This window comes from Stegastes partitus, unplaced genomic scaffold (assembly GCF_000690725.1).
Source record: "Stegastes partitus isolate 25-593 unplaced genomic scaffold, Stegastes_partitus-1.0.2 Scaffold854, whole genome shotgun sequence".
NCBI classification, from domain to species: domain Eukaryota; kingdom Metazoa; phylum Chordata; class Actinopteri; family Pomacentridae; genus Stegastes; species Stegastes partitus.
This window is the reverse complement of record NW_007578585.1, coordinates 164,420-182,558: the sequence shown is the minus strand read 5'-3', so window position 1 is coordinate 182,558 and position 18,139 is coordinate 164,420. Positions and strand designations below refer to the sequence as shown.

Here is an 18,139-nt window from a genome sequence, read left to right as displayed (position 1 = left end):
TTGACACAGAATTATTGATTGATCGAAAAAAATAAAAAATAAAAAAATCAGCCAAGGAAACAATGACATCTCTGATTGAAAGGAAATACAAATCGTACTATGACCTGCAGCACTATGCAAAAAGATGCGACTATACATATTCAGTCATGACTCCCGTTGCCTTTCTGCAGCTGAAAGTAAAAAATATGTGAGAATTTCAAACAGCCCAAGGCGAAAGTATTATGAAACTATTAACTGGTTTTGTTCAACCAGTCATCCAAAGCACAAAGACATTCAGTTTACTATCATAAAAGACAAAGGAAAGCAGTAAATCTTCATATCTGACAGGCTGGAACTACTGCATATGTATTATTTCTGTTTGAAAAATGACTTAGTCATTTTGAACGACTACTTTTCTAGATAACTTGTACATTTGAAATCTGATGAAACATGCTTCAACATGTACTGCAGACTGCATCACAGTTGGGACACATTTAACACAGACCTTCATACCAGGACACACAAAAAACAAAGTCAAAACAATCACATCATTCACTACAACCACAAGCTTTCATTTATCTGTATTTTGATTTATCTGTGACGAAGTGAACTATGATACAATTTAAAAATTTAAACAAATGTCTTCAAATTACATATTTTATCTGGCAAAGTGTTAAAGAGCCCCTACCATTTAAAAGACAAGGAAAAGTTGGCACATGTTCACATTTCATTTTTAAAAGGTGTAACCAGCAATGTTTTGGTAATATTACTTGATTAATATCTGTTATACTACGTACTGAAAGCGAGCACTGCTTCAGTCTAAACAGCACTATTACCTTTAGTTAGTATTACTCATCAAACCCTTCATCCCACACTAAGAAAACAAAAGACCAAACAAATCCATATTTGAATCCATAAACCATATTCAAATAATTCATGGTATCCTTGGTACATAATCATTGTCTTGGCTGACAAACACAAACACAAGAACAACATTTGAACAGGTGGGCAGACGCAAAGCTGTCTTGTGTACACACACACACAGACACACACACACACACACACAGACAGACACACACACACACACACACACACAGACCCATAGGTGGACAGGTGGACAGACAGGTGTAGCTTCCCTGTCCATTTGCCAGCTGTTGGGTATCATGCAAATGAGGTATAGGTTTACAGAGTCAACAGAAAGCCAAAAGAAAAAGAAAAGAAAAAAAAAAACTGTGTTGTGACGGACAGTTTGTTGGCTTGGAGAATTAACAGTTAATTTTTAATGCTTTTTGTGGAACAGTTCCATATAATAACAACCAACAGTAGTAACAGGAAAGGTGAGATTTCCATCTCTGTCTGTGGGCAAACAGGTTTTTTTCTCAGACAAATCAGAGATGAGCAGCTCTGCTGACCTCACTGTCAAATTAGCTTCTGCCATTTACCTTTGACGGAACCTGATACACCACTTGTCTCACACAGACACACACATACAATGATAACACAAAGCCTTTTAGAAAGATATACAATAACAATAAATAAATAAACAAGATTGAAACAGTAACAGTAACTTGTAGAAGTTTAAAAGGTAACTGTGTAAAGTATGTGAGACCAGGTGGTCTGTTTAGTTGATTTCACTCATATCCTTATTACATCAAAGTATCTGTTTTCTCAACATGTAACTGGCTTACAGTGGACCCTTTTACAGTTTAAAAAAAAAAAGGTCTGGGACACTTTCTCATGACCTTTTCCTAATATATTGCCAATCTGTAAAATGAATTTTTACTATTTGCAGAGATTAGTTGTGAGAACAATCTGTATGATGAAAATAATTGTGAGTTGTAGGCCCTCACCACAAGACTGAACTCTTGAGGATTATTACTTCTAAGGTTGCCTAAATATGAATTTAAAGTTTGGTTTGACCTATAATAGTGACATGGCTTACATACAACAAACACTTTCACATGTTTATGACAACACCTGGCTTCAAATTTATTTTTTCAACTTACATCTTCACAGTAACTATCAAGTTATTTTTTTCTGTTTGGTATTCAGCTGATAATTTGATCAGATTTAGAAAGACTCATAACTGCTGCCTTATACGATGTATGCATCCATTTAAGTAGGTTTCCCTGCAGTTGTTGCTATCCAACATCCTTCACACTTGCACAACCAGCGAGAGCACCTGCACCTTCCCTTATCTGAATCAGCCTATTCTGCTTTGATCTATGGTCTAACCTCAGCCCGGTGCTGATGCCCAAACACTGCAGGTTGTGGATTAAGTCCCATTTTAAGAGTTGATGCTCTGCAAATCACAAAAACCAAATCTCAAACGCAACTTAAAAAACCTACTGGTAGAGTCACTTTTACCAAATGAATCAGGGTCCAACTACAGTTATTTGTAGATGGTAGGGAAAGGAGTTAATGTGCTCCTGCTATCCAAAGAACAGCTCTCAACCTACACTACGTACCAGCAGAAGAGAGGAGATGAGAAAGAATGGGGGCAGAGGAGAGAAATAGTGATGATTTTTTTTTCAGCAGGCACTCAGTCTGCGAGGCAGAGTGGAACCTATTATGCTCTTCATTAACTCAGAAGGACAGACAGACAGAGATCTCAGAGGCCGTCACTGACTTTAATTTATATCTGGTCGCTCAACAGAACGGCTGTGTTGAAACGTTGCGGATTCAACCAAGACTGTCTTAAATGCTCTGAGTTTTGACATGTTGAGGGCAATATCAAGGATGTGTTTTTGTTTTATTTCAATGAGTGAAATTACATGTATAGTTAAACAAGGTTCACTTTGTCAACATGTGAAACAGACTGTTTGAAGAAAACATGGCTAGTTTGTGTTACCAATGAAGTAATTCATAGTTTATTCTTCTGTGTGTTTACTGGTTTCCCAACCTACTGATGGTAAAGGTGATATGATGCCTTTGACAGGCTACCAAAATTAAACACACAATAAATAAAACTATGGATTTCTCTGGGTTTGAACGTTATCAGAAACATTTCAGATAATGGAAGTTCACAAGTAAACGAAATATATAACACTGGCCGAGTTGTTTTTAGATATTTTAAAGCAGAAATGTTACACATTCTGCTTTTGGCACTAAACAGTATTGTATGCATTTCTTAAAATTACATTTTTATCTAAGTTCTGGTATTACAGATGTATTGTAATCCATTTTCCATCCCGTTTTTTATATTAAGTATTCATACTAAAATGGTGTGCTGAACTGCCATAGGCACAATACATACGAGAAAAAAATAATCATAAATCATAATCCTGTCAGATATAAGATGCATGTTCTAGGGGAGCATGAAACAGTAAGTTTAAAGGCTAGCTAATGGCTTTCCTCCTACAAATGAAAACTGTGCAGTGCAACAGAGAGTATGAAGTGTTTCCTGGAAGTCATTCAATCACAACTATTCAGATTTTACATGCAACTACATATGGTTTAGAAAATATCACTAGTTAACTTCTGCATCATCAATTTTTTTGCTAATGTGTGCTCAAAGATGGGACTTTTCATGAAGTTTCAGAGGTTATTTGATCTACTTGTCCAATTTTGCAGATTCTGAATCAACGATGAGAGATAACTGAATATTTCAGGCTTTTATCTTTAATAGTTCCTGAGATACTGTCATTCAAATATGACCTTAAATTGTAATGCGATTTAAAAAACAAAAACTGCTGAAGATGGGTTAATGGGCGATTTGTAAAAAGATTTTATCTTGGGAAGCATTTGATACGAGTATATCAATTTAAAATTTCCCAGAAACCACATGCATTTTCTATGGCTTATGGAAAAAAAATAAAAACTTTAAAGCAAATCAGAGCTGGCTGAGCAGAAAGGCCCTAATGATTTGAGATGAAATGACCTGCTGTGATCTTCTTTGGAAGTAATTTGTATAACACACCCTCTTCAAAATTAAATGTGCCTTACAAAAAAAAAAGACAAAAAAATAAAAAACATTCTCACAGATTCCATCACAGAGATATTTACAAGATCTGCATCTCAGTCACATTTAGGTTTTCCTATTATCACAGTAGGCAGATGCAGCCTTATGCATCTCCGTAGGAGAGGCCTAGTTACATTTTACATTACTTTGCATTTCAAAATAATTCAGGGTTCAGTAGGTCGCAGCTGAGGCTGCACCTTAGCATCAACCTGAGCCTGGAAAAACCCCATCATTAGCATGGGCGTGCTTTCATGTGAAAAGGTGCTGTTTGGGATATTGTTGCCTTTCACAGAGAAATCGCATCTTTACATGTTTTATGGTACGACAAAAAAAATCCGTATCAGTACTGAGCGAGCATCTCCAACCTTACAGTGAGAACTAAAAAAGGATGGCAAGGTTTGTAGTCAAACCAAATTACCCTCTTTCTCTCTCCCCCCTCATGCCTCTGTATCTCACTCTCTCATCTCTGCTGCTCCCTCTCTTCATTTCTGTGTGAGTGTGTGTGAGTGTGTGTGTGTGTGTGTGTGTGTGTGTGTGTGTGTCTGTATTTGTGTGGGTAAAGCAAAGGTTTGAATAACAAGCAGCCAGCTAAGTGGGTCAGGGTCGGAGGAAGGGGGAGAAAAGGGGGGAGAGAGACTATTAGGATGACAGACAAGGACAAAGGAAAAGAGAGGAATACAGTGTATCAAGGAAAAGGGGAGCAGAGTGAGGAAGGGAAGCAGGGAGAGGTTGAGAAATGAAATGTGTAGTGAATGTGAGATAGAGAACGAGATAAAGGGGGAGTTAAAAGGGGGAGAGAGAGAGAGAGATACAGCAGGAGGAGTGAGATTTTACTCTGTTTCCCAGAGAGCTGATTGTTGGGTGGTTTCCTCTTTAACTAAATTGAAGGGATTCATTCTGGCTTTTAAAAAATTTAGAAAAAGTAATGTAATTTACTTGGTATTCAATCTGAAAATCTTTCAGAGATAATCTGAGGTGTTCGCTGAGGAGTGAGGAATTGTGAAAAAAGAACTGACTTCACTGCTGCAATTTTCTTACTGAAATAATACTTTACAGCCTAAAATGATAAATTAAATAACTTAAAGAGAATGTAGCATATTTGGAGGAGTTTCACAGACAGCTAAAAAAAAAACTACAAATGCATGTAGTGTTGTAAAGGTTCTGTAGTCAGCAACCCTACCAGCACGTTTGCAGCATTGGGTTCAACTTCCTCTTCAGATAGTACTCATGTCAGGCGTCTCCTCAAGTTGTGAAGCTTTGAGTAAATGCTTTAAAGGAATCTTTTACTGTTTTTATCACTCGTGGTTTTGGTTGGCATGTGAAACTATTTTGTTGGATAGGGCTGAATGAATTTCAGCTGACTCTGAACTTCATCAGGGGACATAAATCAGCTTAAAAGTCTGTTCGGTGAGAGATAGATGGTGCAGACTTCTGAGTGACTTTGCGTGCAGAGGAAGGAGATTCACACAGCTGTGGTAGTTCAGCTCAGCAATTGTTTATCTGTCTTATCTCTGTCACCCTGACAACAATATAAACCTAGTTTTATTGGCTAAATGTATCCACCCTCACTGTAAATCTAGGTTGTGTGCGTGTGAAGGCCATCACTTCTGTGTATGTGTGTGTGGAGGGAATTTTGACATTTCTTGAAACAGCTGTCTAATAATTTTCTGAGCATGTGCAGTCAGGACTTTGTGGTAAATATTTCCTCATTATGCTTCCAGTAAAGACAGGCAGGGTTGTCGCTTTTTTTTTTTTCCTTGAAACTATAACCAGTTAAATTATAAAACCTGAATTGTTTTTCATGGACAAAACTGTGTTTGTAGTTTCTCATTTTATTTTTTTTCCTCTTTCTGTAAATTACAGTATCTATCCACCAGTAAATAAGAATGAGCCTCATATCTCTGGCAGCCTGAACATGTGTTTTTGTTTCTTGACTACTTATGTAGTCAGACCCAGGGTTTGTCCCAGTTCACGACAACGCACGACAGGAGGGGGAGGGGAGTGACTTTGAGGGAGAGGCATGTGGGGTTGAGAGAGGGGAGGCAGACGTTACTCATGATGCTTCTAAATTGAAAACAAGCCCAAGTTCATTCATGCGCACCTGATGAGATGTCAAGCATATAAGGTGAGAGCAATTTTAGTGTCATAAGTCAACAGAGACGGGCAATCTGGAATAAATGATCTATACATGTATACATAAAGATGGATGAGAAATTCAAAGAAAAAACCAGAACCCTTGACCCCTGCAGTGAGGGGATCCAGTGGCTCTGTTGTGCTGTGGGGGACATTTTCCTGGCATGCTTTGGGTCTACTTGTCCCTTTAGAGGTTTGATGAGGATGAAAATGATGTGAATCATATGTTATGGCCTTCACAGTCACCAGATCTCATCCCAATTGAACCCCTACAGGGGATTGTAGGCCAGCATGTTCTACAGCACTCTCCACTACCATCTTCAAAACACCAAATGAGGGAATCTCTTTTGGGAGAATTGTGTTCTTTCCTCCAGTGGAGCAGAGGAGAGATTTTGGAGAATCATTGCCAAGGTGTAGTGATGATGCTCTGATGGCATGTAGTATATTTGTTTGGTCCCTAATTAATACACAGAAAATAAAGTATATTTCCCCTGCATCTGTGATTGACGCTATGAAAGCAGTGAGAGAGTCAAAGCAGGACTAGTAACAGTGAACAGCTAAACACTGAAATTAAACTCTCTATAAAGCTCTGCAATGCTGAGGGGAGAGGCAGAGTTAGACTGTAATTCTGTTTCGGTTCATCTCTACCATTGATGCCTCTCAAACTGTTATTACAGCTTTAAGAGCCATGCACCAATTTTCTCAACCAAAATTTACAAATCTGCCAGACTTAGGGAATGTCTCATGTACACTGTGCTTTTTTTCCCCCACAAGTGGAAAAACGCTTGTTGACTTAGGAGTTATACAGCTTAATATGGATTCCAATATAAGGGATGAGTTATTGACTTAGTTCCATTCATTATGTTTTAATTGGACAGCAGGACTTAAAGCTTTGTGGTGTGACGGCCTGATTACATTTTTTGCCAATGAAACTTGTCCACAAATAAACTGGAGCAGGCCCTGATTGTGAAAATGCTCAAAAATCACAAACATGCATCTGCTAATGAACATTCATTAAATTCAGATGAACAATTTATGATAAGAGGGTTTGCTAATCAAACTTTAAACACTTAAAAGAGCAAGCATCATGAGAAAAAGTGCGAGAGGTTTCAGATAAGACGACCAAAATGCATGAGGCTCATTGTGAAACTCCAGATCTGACATTTCCCACTGCGGTAAATAAATCACAGAATAGCAGAAAAGTTTTGTTTGAAGTCACAGATAGTTTACCGGAGCAGAAGGAAACGGGGTCAAAACAGACACAAGTATACAAATTTCAGATGTGACAAAGTTATTTCAATCTACCCACAGTAATTAGCACTTCACTACAACAGTTATGATTACATGATGGTGAACAAAAGCCGAGTGCTAAAGAAAAATGGGCCACAACAGCTCCTGAATAATGCCTCGGGAACTGATCCAATCTCTTCCACCACAAGTTAATTGATCCAAGTCATTGTCACTAATACAGTACGCACACACACACACACTGAACAATGCAGCAATGATTGCAGTATGTGATTTGATTGCAATATGTTTGTTTTGGAAACGAAATCCTGATAATTAGTCTCTTCTGGCAGCGCTCTGTCTCCGCCCATCTGTTCCACTGGCATCCTTCCACCAACCAGGAGTCCCTCATCGCTCCGTCCCCGGGATTCAACCAACTGAAACGCTTTCAGACACACCGACACACAAGCAACAGTGCTGAAAGTCACCCAATCGCCGACGAGCACCAGGGGTGGGAGCGTAGCGGAGGGGAGTCTGGCGAGATGTTCTGTTGTGGGAATGACGGCCAACATGGACAGACGGACAGACAGATTGACTGGTTGTGTTCTGATAGATAATTAGATGAAATGCCGACACTTTGGCAGGTTAGAAAACTGGTGGAGGGGACAATGGAAGTATGTGATACAAAAAAAATAAATAAATAAACGGCTGGGAAAGGGCCATAGGATAAGATAACTGTAGATGTACTGTACATCTTTTTCAATAGCTGTGACCAAATTGTCAGAATACTGCTGATTTATCACAAGAACAATTCAAGCAGTTCAGCCAATTGCTTTAGTGTTATTACAGTCGGTTAGGTTCCCACTCTGTGCCTCTATAAAAGCACCCATTACCACAAGGCATTTACATATCGCTGCCTGATGCATGACATGTCATTTCAAATCCACTGACAAATCCATATTAATTCGTTTTTGTAATCCTGACTGACAAAAATTGTTCTTTAAAAATGGTAATATTGCCGTCGGGGTTTGGTGAGGAGTGCATTATTTTTCATAGCGGAGAGGATCATCCTGTTTATGCCATGGCTACTTGCCAGTGATCACAATATACTGTAAGTTAAGTCGGCCAACTCATGTGGAGCAGATTTATTATTACATGAACACAGAGTATGCACCCTGTAGGTATACACTAAGCTCGAAGAGAATAGGCTGTGATGAAAATATTCTGTCCCCCAAGGTGACTTACAGTGTTCTTATACATAACCTGTGTGGTTCGGTTACAACAAACCCTGGTGTGTTTGCCCAATTAGTTTAGGCTGGTATGAAACCTGTTGCTTCTACTCGGCTGAAAAATTCATCCATTCAAATCTAAACCAGAATTTGAAACAATGCAGTTCACAAAAGCTGCAATTTAGAATATACATTATGCAGCGTATCTGACACAGGGATTAAACTGTCATGTCAATGGTTTTACAAATTCACAGCGTTTCCTTTGTGTGACTTTTGATGGTATCTCATGTGAGAATGTTCCATCATGTTTTTTTCTTACGCAGTGAAAACTGAATGAAGCTTGACTTGAAAAAAAAAAAAAAATAGAATACAAATCAAATCACATTTTCTGTTAGAAAAAAAAAACACAATTTGGGTTTTTCCCAAATCGTTCAACCCTGCCCTGTAGCACAGTTTGTAGGCTGGATGCAAAAGATTAATCGTTGATCAATTAGACTATCAAATGAGGGATATTATTAAGTCAAATACAAAGTGTGTGACACAACTATCCCACAGAAATACCACCAAACCATCTCTACCAGTTAGACACTATTCATAATATGGGACTGATTTGCAATCTTATAATACATAATGCCAATCAACAGTTATTTCCCTCTTTGTTCACTGGGATACCAGAGAATATAAACACACACATTAGAAGTACAAAGGCTGAGCTGCTATCACTAACAGAAGCTTGTAACCTGGTAAAGCCACTAAACCACATCTTCTCAAAGTCAGCATGCAGACTATATTGCAAGTCACTCCAGACTCAGCCCTTGTGTTATGAAAACAACTCATTATGAAGTGTAATGTTTTCTATTTTGATCAATAAATTGTTAGCTATGCTAACTGCTGAAGAGAATGTGGTGCTGCTGGGTTCACACATTTACACCAAAGAATTTGCGAAATCACAGATTTGGTCTCATTTTCTTAATTACACAATTTCTACAATTAGCATATATGCAATAATATACTTAAGTTGGAAACAAATACAGAATAACAGTCATGTCTGCTATAGTTTGTGCTGCCACGATGGGAAGAAATATGACATTTGTGGTGTAATCACACATCAGAGTGCAAGGGTCACACTCATGCAGCTCACTGCAGGCTAACAGTGCCATTTCTCCCACTAGGCTTTAATGTAGTTTGACAATCTTAACTGTCTTGATCTTGAATGTATGTTGCTTCAAAGTTACAACTGAGTTAATGAAATATAATTTTGTTTTGGCTAATAGTTTGACACCTCTGACCTGAAATAAAAATCAGATGCAACCCTTTCAGTAATATCATGCTACACATCCTGCTACACTGCTGACAAGTCTTTGCCTGTTAGCAAACACTGCATCAATAAGCATCCTATGATTTTCTCCAAGTATTTAATGCCAAGCAGCATTTTGTCTTGGTGTAAATCTGAAGGCGAGGGACATGCCAAAAAGCTCTGCCAGTAACTAAAAGAGGCCTTTATCACAGCAGGCATTCTAATGAAGTGTTGCTAATAAAATTAACAATAGTTCTATTCTAATTTAGTGTCCCTGTAAGTCATCACACTGTGACAATGAACCAGCATGAACAATATCACGGCCCTGGAACTGAAGCAGCTAAGTGCAATTCAGCCAGCACTGAATTTATTTACACCTGTAATTTTACAGCTGTGACATGCTGAAAATAGACTACACTAGTTGTCCCATCACTGCAGAGAACTGCAGAGCTTGCAGGTGAAGACTGCATGAACTTGCATTTGGTAAAAGTTTTCCAACTTTCAACATTTCTTTTTTTTTTCCCCATTTTCCATAGAGAATGAACAGGGCCAAACTCTGCTTTTGTTCAGTTAGCATGTAAGCTAAATGAACACTGACGATGCTCCACCAGGGCCATGTACGTATCTGACTGTAAATTAACCACCATAACTGTTGAATTAATACCATGATCTGCATGATCTGAAAACAGTTCATGACTTCTGATTATAGCTGTGTGACCGCTTAACACTAAACCCTTATGATCTTCTGCTATTCACGTTCTCTTATTTCTGTCCATTTTGTACTTATCTACATTTTTCAAACCTCACCCTGTCCCCTGACAACTTTGCAGATTTCCTTTAGTTTTCCTTCAATCTAAATTCCGCAGTTCTTTTCTCGTGCCCTCTTCTCGATCCTCTATGCTCCTTCTTCCTCTGTATTTGCTTTAGAAATACCTCACCCAGCTTTCACAATCATTATGTTTACATTAGGCCCTCTCTCTCTCTCCCTCTCCCTCTCTTTCTGTCTCTGTCCCTCTTTCCTTTCATTCCTGCCCTCTCTGATTTATCCCATCTTGGTTTTTCTTTCTTTAACAGGGCCACAAGTTAAGAAAGCATAAAAATTTATGTGCACAGTTCAACCACAAACACAGAATCATCTTAAATAGACACTTAAAATCTCTTCATGGTATGCAAGCCTACCATTAATTCACTTTTGCATCAAACGAACTGCTCATATTCTCATCTGTAGAGACTCATTATGAGCACCAACATCCCGTCAGCAGAGCGTACTTCTGTTCATCCATTCATTTAGCTCCCGATGTGACTTAACTATGCAAAGGCATCAAAAACAATAGGCTGATCACAGACACAACCAGCCTGACACTTTTCTGTTAAATTTCTTTGATCACGAAAAAAATGCACTTCCACGGAGAAGACAAGAGAAATCTGTCCTACAGCACACGTTGTTGCAGCAATTAAAATACATGCTGCTATCTATCAGCTGGAGTTCAATGCTGTACAAACTCCACTTTACAGGTAAAGCGACAATGGGTGGGGCAGAGCTCGAATTCTTACGCCAAGAAAACCTGACTGATTGTAATCTGTGGATTTACACAGATATTCTACTCAGCATACTTTTTGGGGTTGAGCTTCCCAGACAGACCTTCCTTTTCGCCTGGATTTCTACCCCCACCTTGTTCAGTTGGACTGCTAGATCTGAACATTAACCATTTCCTTCAGCAAATTACAGAACATGTAAACTAAAGCATCTAACTGGTAGAACATATTGGAGAGAATGGGCGGTCTGGGTAAGGGACAGAACAGAAGAATAAGAATAAAAGCTCTACAACCAGACAAAAAAGGAATTCTAAAACTGGACATTAAACACAACATAATTTTGTCAACCTTGTCATGTACAATTTACACTAATATTGTACACTAGTAGTTTGTCAAAAAAAAAGATTATTTTCACTAAAATCCACATCCACAAACTATGTTTTCAGTTTATTGTTTTAAAGTATTTGGTCTATTAAGCATAAGAAAACTGTGAAAAATGCCAAGTACAATTTCCTACATCCCAAGTTTATGTCAAATGTCTTCTTTTGTATGACCAACGTTTTTCAAAGCAAATCAAAGATATTCAATTATTATATTAAAATAGGTAGGCAATGTTTGAACTCAGGAAGCTGGAGTCATAAAACTGACATTTTTGTTTGAATACAAAATAAAAACCTGTTAAGAATTAATTTTCTGTTGATTAACTAATCAATTAATTATCACTAATGACTGCAGCTCCTCTAATTTGTTTTGCCAATTCCATTTCAAAGAGACGTCAAACCTGGACGGCGTTTCCTGGAAACATGTTTTCCAGTGTACGTGCTGTAAGTGCTGCATTTTTGCACTGCACACAAGTCAAGTGAAGGGAGGTGTAGGGTGGATGGCGAGCATACACAATGGAGGACTTTCAGGCGCGAGTGTGAGGTTTACATCAGCGCGGTTCCATTTAATGCAAGTGCATTTGGCTGAGACTTGGAAAGGACTGCAGTTTTGATTACATGTTCATATAAAGTCATCTCCTCCTGACTCATGCTTGAAGTCAGATGTGATTGTGGCCAAAGTGCTGTGACAAGCAAAGAATAACCATGAAAAACTAATGCTTCAGTTTCTACATGCAGATCATATTTGCATTGCTAGAGCAGATACGGCAGGAAGACAAGTGAAATATGTTACCGTGTGAACATTTACTGGAAACGCTCAGTAGCTACATTGCCTCGGCAAATGCAGTCATTAACAAGGTTTCCTCATTATGTGGGGAAAAACATAATCCAGGCAGCACGATGGTTCCTACAAAACAAAACATATGATACTGAGATTTCTGTGTATGTATGTGTAATGTCAGTACAGCCAGGGCAGTCAAATCAGTGTGTGGCAGTTGCTTTAACCCACAGTTCATTCAGATTTTAATTTACCACTTTTAACTCCATACATCTGTTCTACCACACAGTCATTCACCTACATAATCATAAAACCTATATCAGTGACAAAGAATGGATTTATGTGGTCTGTGTACAAAGACAAATGTTATCTCCTTTTCTTTAAGGTTTCTTCAGACGCAGTGAAATTTGAAATATAGTATATTTTGAAGAAAGGCTGCAGTTTGACAGCTTTAGCACAGACCTGGATCTGAGGGGTTGAACTGCTGAATACAGTCACCACACTCATTTCTGATTCAAGAAGCTAATATATGTACCCAAAAGACTAATTAATGTAAGACTGGTTACCATAAATCCTAATTATGGGCATAATATGCAGTGAAATACTGCCTTCTCAGTGGTAACTGTGCAGAGATTTTTTTCTTCTTAATTGAAATGGAAAATGTAGGCCAGCACTGTTATTACCTCTTTAAATTAACACATCTGTAGGACACACCCCTCCCCTCGCAGCTCGCTTACACACTGTTCCTCTTTTTTTTTTTCCTCTCTCCTTCGTCTCATTTTGTTTCTTCGCTGCTTCCTACTTTCCTCTCCTCTCTCCCTTTCCCTCCACTCCTTTTTCTCTACATTCTCCCTCTCCTTCTCTGCTCCCCCATGCAGTAATATGATCTCGTCTATCAGGCCGACAGAGCCGTGAATCAAAAGACACACAGAGAGAAATATAGTACAAACCTTGGTGAACCAACCCCCACTACTCTCTCTCTCTTTTTTTCTCTGTCACTCTTTTTCTCTCTCTCTCTCTCTCTCTCTCTCATCTACAACATCCCTACCCCCAACAACCCTCTCTTACTCTCTCTCTCTCTCTCTATATCCAGTCCCTACCCCCAACCACACTGATTGCACTCTCTCCACATCCACAGCCTCTATCTTCTATCTCTCCTTCCCTCTTTCTGAAACAAACCCACTCACTGGCAACAACAGCAACAGTATAGAGCCTTTCTACGCATTGTGTGATTCAGAGCTTAAAAGCTGCAGCTTGGTGTACAACACAGTGAGTTTCACCATCCAACACAGAAAATAATCGAGTTAATAAAGGCATGGATGCAATCTTTTTTTTTATTAATGCCCAATCAACATGTATTCAGGTCAGAGATCACAGTGAATGACAGACCTTGGAAAGGGTCAACTGCTTTGTCCCAATTTCTATTGCATACAACCTGCATCCAGTATGTACAATAGTGTCATAATGTGCAGTTTTTACACTGTAGAGATCAATGAATCTTCAGAATGATATTGTCAATTTAATCTAACAACATGGTTTTGCTAAAATGTATGTTTCGCCTTCTCTCCGCTTTATTTCACTTCCAGCTGTGGCAACCTCATTTCTTTTGCACACCGCACTGTGGAACGTATTACTACATAAAGTATACGGACGAAAGATTTTAGTGACTAACTGTCAGTCAATTAATTGCTGTTACTAATTTAATTGATTAAAAATATATCAACCTCTCATGAATAGAGCTGCAACGACGGATCGAGTTGCCGTCAACTATTAAATCGATCACCAACTACTTTGATAATTGAGTCATTGGTATGAGTTTGTTTACCAAGAAAGATCAAGATTCTCAGATTCCAGCGTATGCTTTCTTTAGTCTCCTACAAGAAAGCAGCTAAAGACTAAAGCTGCAAAGATGATTTGAATAATCCATGAGCTTTTAACTTTCAAATTAATTTTACACCATTTTGATAATCAACTCATTAGTTTATTTGTTTTGCCAAAAAAAAAAAAAATCTAAATTCTCTCATTTCAGCTTCTTCCTGTCTCCTCCTCTTTAACTATTTTCTGGTTTCCTTCCTCCTCTATGACAGTAAACTGAATATCTTTGGGTCGTGGACAAATCAAAACATTTAAAGAACATTATCTTGGCCTTTGGAAAACACTGACCAACATTTTTCGCGATGTACTGACTTTTTTATGTTGTTGTTTTTAAACCAAACAACTAAATAATTAGCAGAGAAAATATTCGACAAAGGGTGTGAGGTGTTACTTCCGTGTTATACTTCCAGTCAGTACACAACGGTTTACTGGAGTCAGAGTTTTCAGAGTGATGTAACTTTTGTCATTTGCCTAACTCCACGAGAGACCACGCTGAACCCTCTTTGGACATGCAACCCAACCACACTACAAAGGCTGTGTTGTTATTGTAGGGAAAAAATAGACACTGACCTACTGTGCATGTATGGAAATTGTCTTCTAAATAGAATCCAAGGGGACTAGAAAGAAGTCTAACACCAATACCAACAACTAGGCTTCTGCAGTTGAATGTGTCCACAAGGGAGTGTAATCGACTGTAAAAACAAATGTGCTGTAGATTTGTTGCATCACCAGGTGAAGCTTAATGAGATAAAGTTACAGGTCTTTTTGCTGGTCGCCCGAACGGGATGCGCAGATTTCAAAACTAACCTTGCTTCCATCCAAGAAATTAAAACGTGGTGTTGATGAACACTACAGCATAAAATTGTGAAAATGCCTGTGAATTTTGAAAGCTAGCTAATTATCCAACGCTGACGCTAAAGCTAAAGTGGGCACTCTAAAAGTTAATAATGGTCAAAAAAGTGTGTTTCTTTTAAGTTTAATAGACTATTGGTAGTTAATGTTCCCAACTATTGTATAAGTTAATTGTTCTAACAGATGTAGGTAAACAATTCTGTACATCAGCAAACCAGTCATAACACAATACACACCCAAAACCTTATATATAATATGCTGCTAAAGTCACTACAGCACTTATGCAGACGCTTGCTGGCGAAAGGTTTGATCCCAGCGGGTTTCTTTGGAGGGTAAAGTTTTGTAATCACAACACTGCACATTGTTGATGAGAGCAGGACTACCATCCCATCCTGACAGTGATTTAGTGAGTGAACAGAGAGCAGGCAGTGAAGGATCAGACAACCGACATGTGAATAATCCAATCAATCACAAAGTTGTGCGCCACACAGCCAGTGATGACAGTATACTCCGATATTCCTCAGTCCACTAAATCCATGACACATGAGACAGATTAGGATTTAAAAAACAGCGAGCAAAAGGGCAGAAAGTTATGCGACAGAGTTCGGTTAAGTCACTTCAGAGTTAACAAAGCAGAAGTCGAGGCTTAAATCATGGTTGTGGTCCCTCAAAGGTCACAGGGCTGCTTTTGCTGTTCCCTCACGTACTATATATTTAAATAAGCCTTTGTCCATTAATTAAAACTACCGCACTCACTTTTGAATTCAGAGAAGATTTTGACGTGGATACTCCGACTATTTTGCTTTCCATTCTTTAGCAGCATAAACATATTTACGTATCATTTCAATCAACCTAATTAAACATAACTGAAAATTAAACTGAGAGATGCGGCTTGCCATGATTTTGCAGGTAAACGAGTCTGATGGTACATTCCTGTGTTAATTTCAACATTTAACACTACCACACTACAAAATGAACCCATTATATTGCGCTAAGATTGAAGAGAGGTTAATAATCTGTTGTTAACTCTACTGGCTGCACTCATCAGCTGAAACCTAATTAAATAATTAAGCAATTCATCACTGTCAAATGAGCATGGTAGCCAGACAGCTCACTCTGAGAAGCATCCCTCTGCATAGACAGATAGTTAATCATGTATTGAAAATTACTTGTGATCCGAGGACTCATCCATCCTGTTTAAGAGGTGTCTTATTGGGAGACACTGCTGGGTCCAGTTGTGAATCTGACCCTGACCTTTGGCTTTGGGCTGGAGGGCCAACAGAGCTTCCCAAACACCATTTAACTAAAGCATAACAAGAGGTACGCATCAGATACAGTAAATCAACTATTTTTAAGCATCACAAAAGATGAGCTGTGCATGTTCTTCTCACTTCTGCTCGCCGTGTACTTCAGTCTAACCGCATCTCTTCAGTTTGGAGCGAAAACGTGGAACATATTTAAACTTGATTGCATTTCTGTTACCCGGTGGTGAAGTTTTAATTATAGGTGTGATTACAAGAGTGGAGACAAAACTCGGGGTAAAATTACAGGCTGTGTATCATCTAGTGAGGGGATTTGACGAAAAGAGACTGAAATGTAGTTACCTTCAACAGCTGCGTTAATTAACTGGAGCCTAATAAGGCAATTAATTAACACTTAATTGGCAGGGCAAGAAAAAACGAGCACACATCGAGGAAAGATAGCCAAGACAGTCAGAGGAGGGGAACAGAAATGTAGGGGTTTTTTTTCCCCTGGTGGTGGTCTTTACCTTGCTGGTTCCGAAGGCCGGGTCAGGGTAGGAGAGCTGCCCCAGCCTGGTGTGGTCCGAGGCGGCCAGAGACTGAGGAGGAGGCGGGTAAACGGTTACATCCATGGCTGAAAATACATCCACTTCTCCGCCTGTTCTTTATGTCTGTCCGTCCTCTGTGTTCGTCAGGAGCCACTAAAACTAAGCTAACTGTTCAAAAAAATAACAGAAAGGTTCGTAACGAGTCCCTCACACAGAAACAAGAAAAAAAAAAGCTAAAGATAAGTTCGTGAAGTTAGCTTAAACCGAGCTTTGAGAGTGAGTTAAGTTGATGCTCTTCTCTACACACCGGCTCCGGTAAGTGCCGCTCTGAGGAGCAAAGTTCCCGGTTAACGTTAAAAGAGAGGAGGGGGGGTGGGCGAACGGTGGGCTTTAAAAAATAAAAGCTTTTTTCCCCTTCCTTTTAGTCGGTGGTATCCAGCCGCGGTGTGTTGTTCGAGACAGGGGGGGACGGTGTCGAACCCTGTCGGTGTGTCTGTCCCTGCCTGGGACTCGGTGTTTTAACGCTCCTCCGCCGCTTCTGCTGCTGCTGCTGCTGCTGCTCGGTGTGCTCGGTGCTGAGGAGCAGGCATACAAAGAGCTGCTCCGACAAGCTAGCGGCGCTTATCAACGACACACACGGATGTACTTGTCCCCATTAAGTAACATCATCACCGCTGTCAGGAGGAAAACTGCAGCTTGGAGACGACAAAGGAACTTGTTAAAATTATTTGTAAAATTTCTGCAATCATCAATATTGATATTCGACGCTGTTTTGGGATTTATTGTTGGAGAAGTCGCCATTCGCTGTAGTTTTATTTTGGTAGTACCCGACACTGCTGTATCCGTTTACGTCTAACTTGACGAGTTGACGGATTGAAAGGCAGCATGTGCTCCATCTAGAGGGGGAGAGCGTCCAAAAGGTCCAGCCAGGTGTTTCTGTGCACTGTTCAATTAATCAATCAATTAGGAAATAATTAGTGAAAAAACTGTCAAAACTGGCAGCAAGAGTGTCACAAAAAAAACGTTAAAAAACGATGAAATACTATGATGTTCAAAAACCAAAAATGTTGAAAAATAACGTAAAATATATGTAAAATATTTAC

The 18,139-nt window shown here is 39.1% G+C and overlaps 1 protein-coding gene across 2 annotated transcripts in view; it reads right to left on the bottom strand.

The window, feature by feature from the left end:
* tox (thymocyte selection-associated high mobility group box) overlaps positions 1-17,613 on the bottom strand; it is a 56,289-nt gene extending 38,676 nt beyond the window's left edge. For both annotated transcript variants that reach the window (XM_008293043.1, XM_008293044.1), the window contains exon 1: positions 17,016-17,613. In XM_008293043.1, the coding sequence (XP_008291265.1) occupies positions 17,016-17,120 (105 nt within the window). In that variant the 5' untranslated portion in view covers positions 17,121-17,613. The remainder of the gene's footprint in view (positions 1-17,015) is intronic.
* Positions 17,614-18,139: the final 526 nt, after the last annotated feature.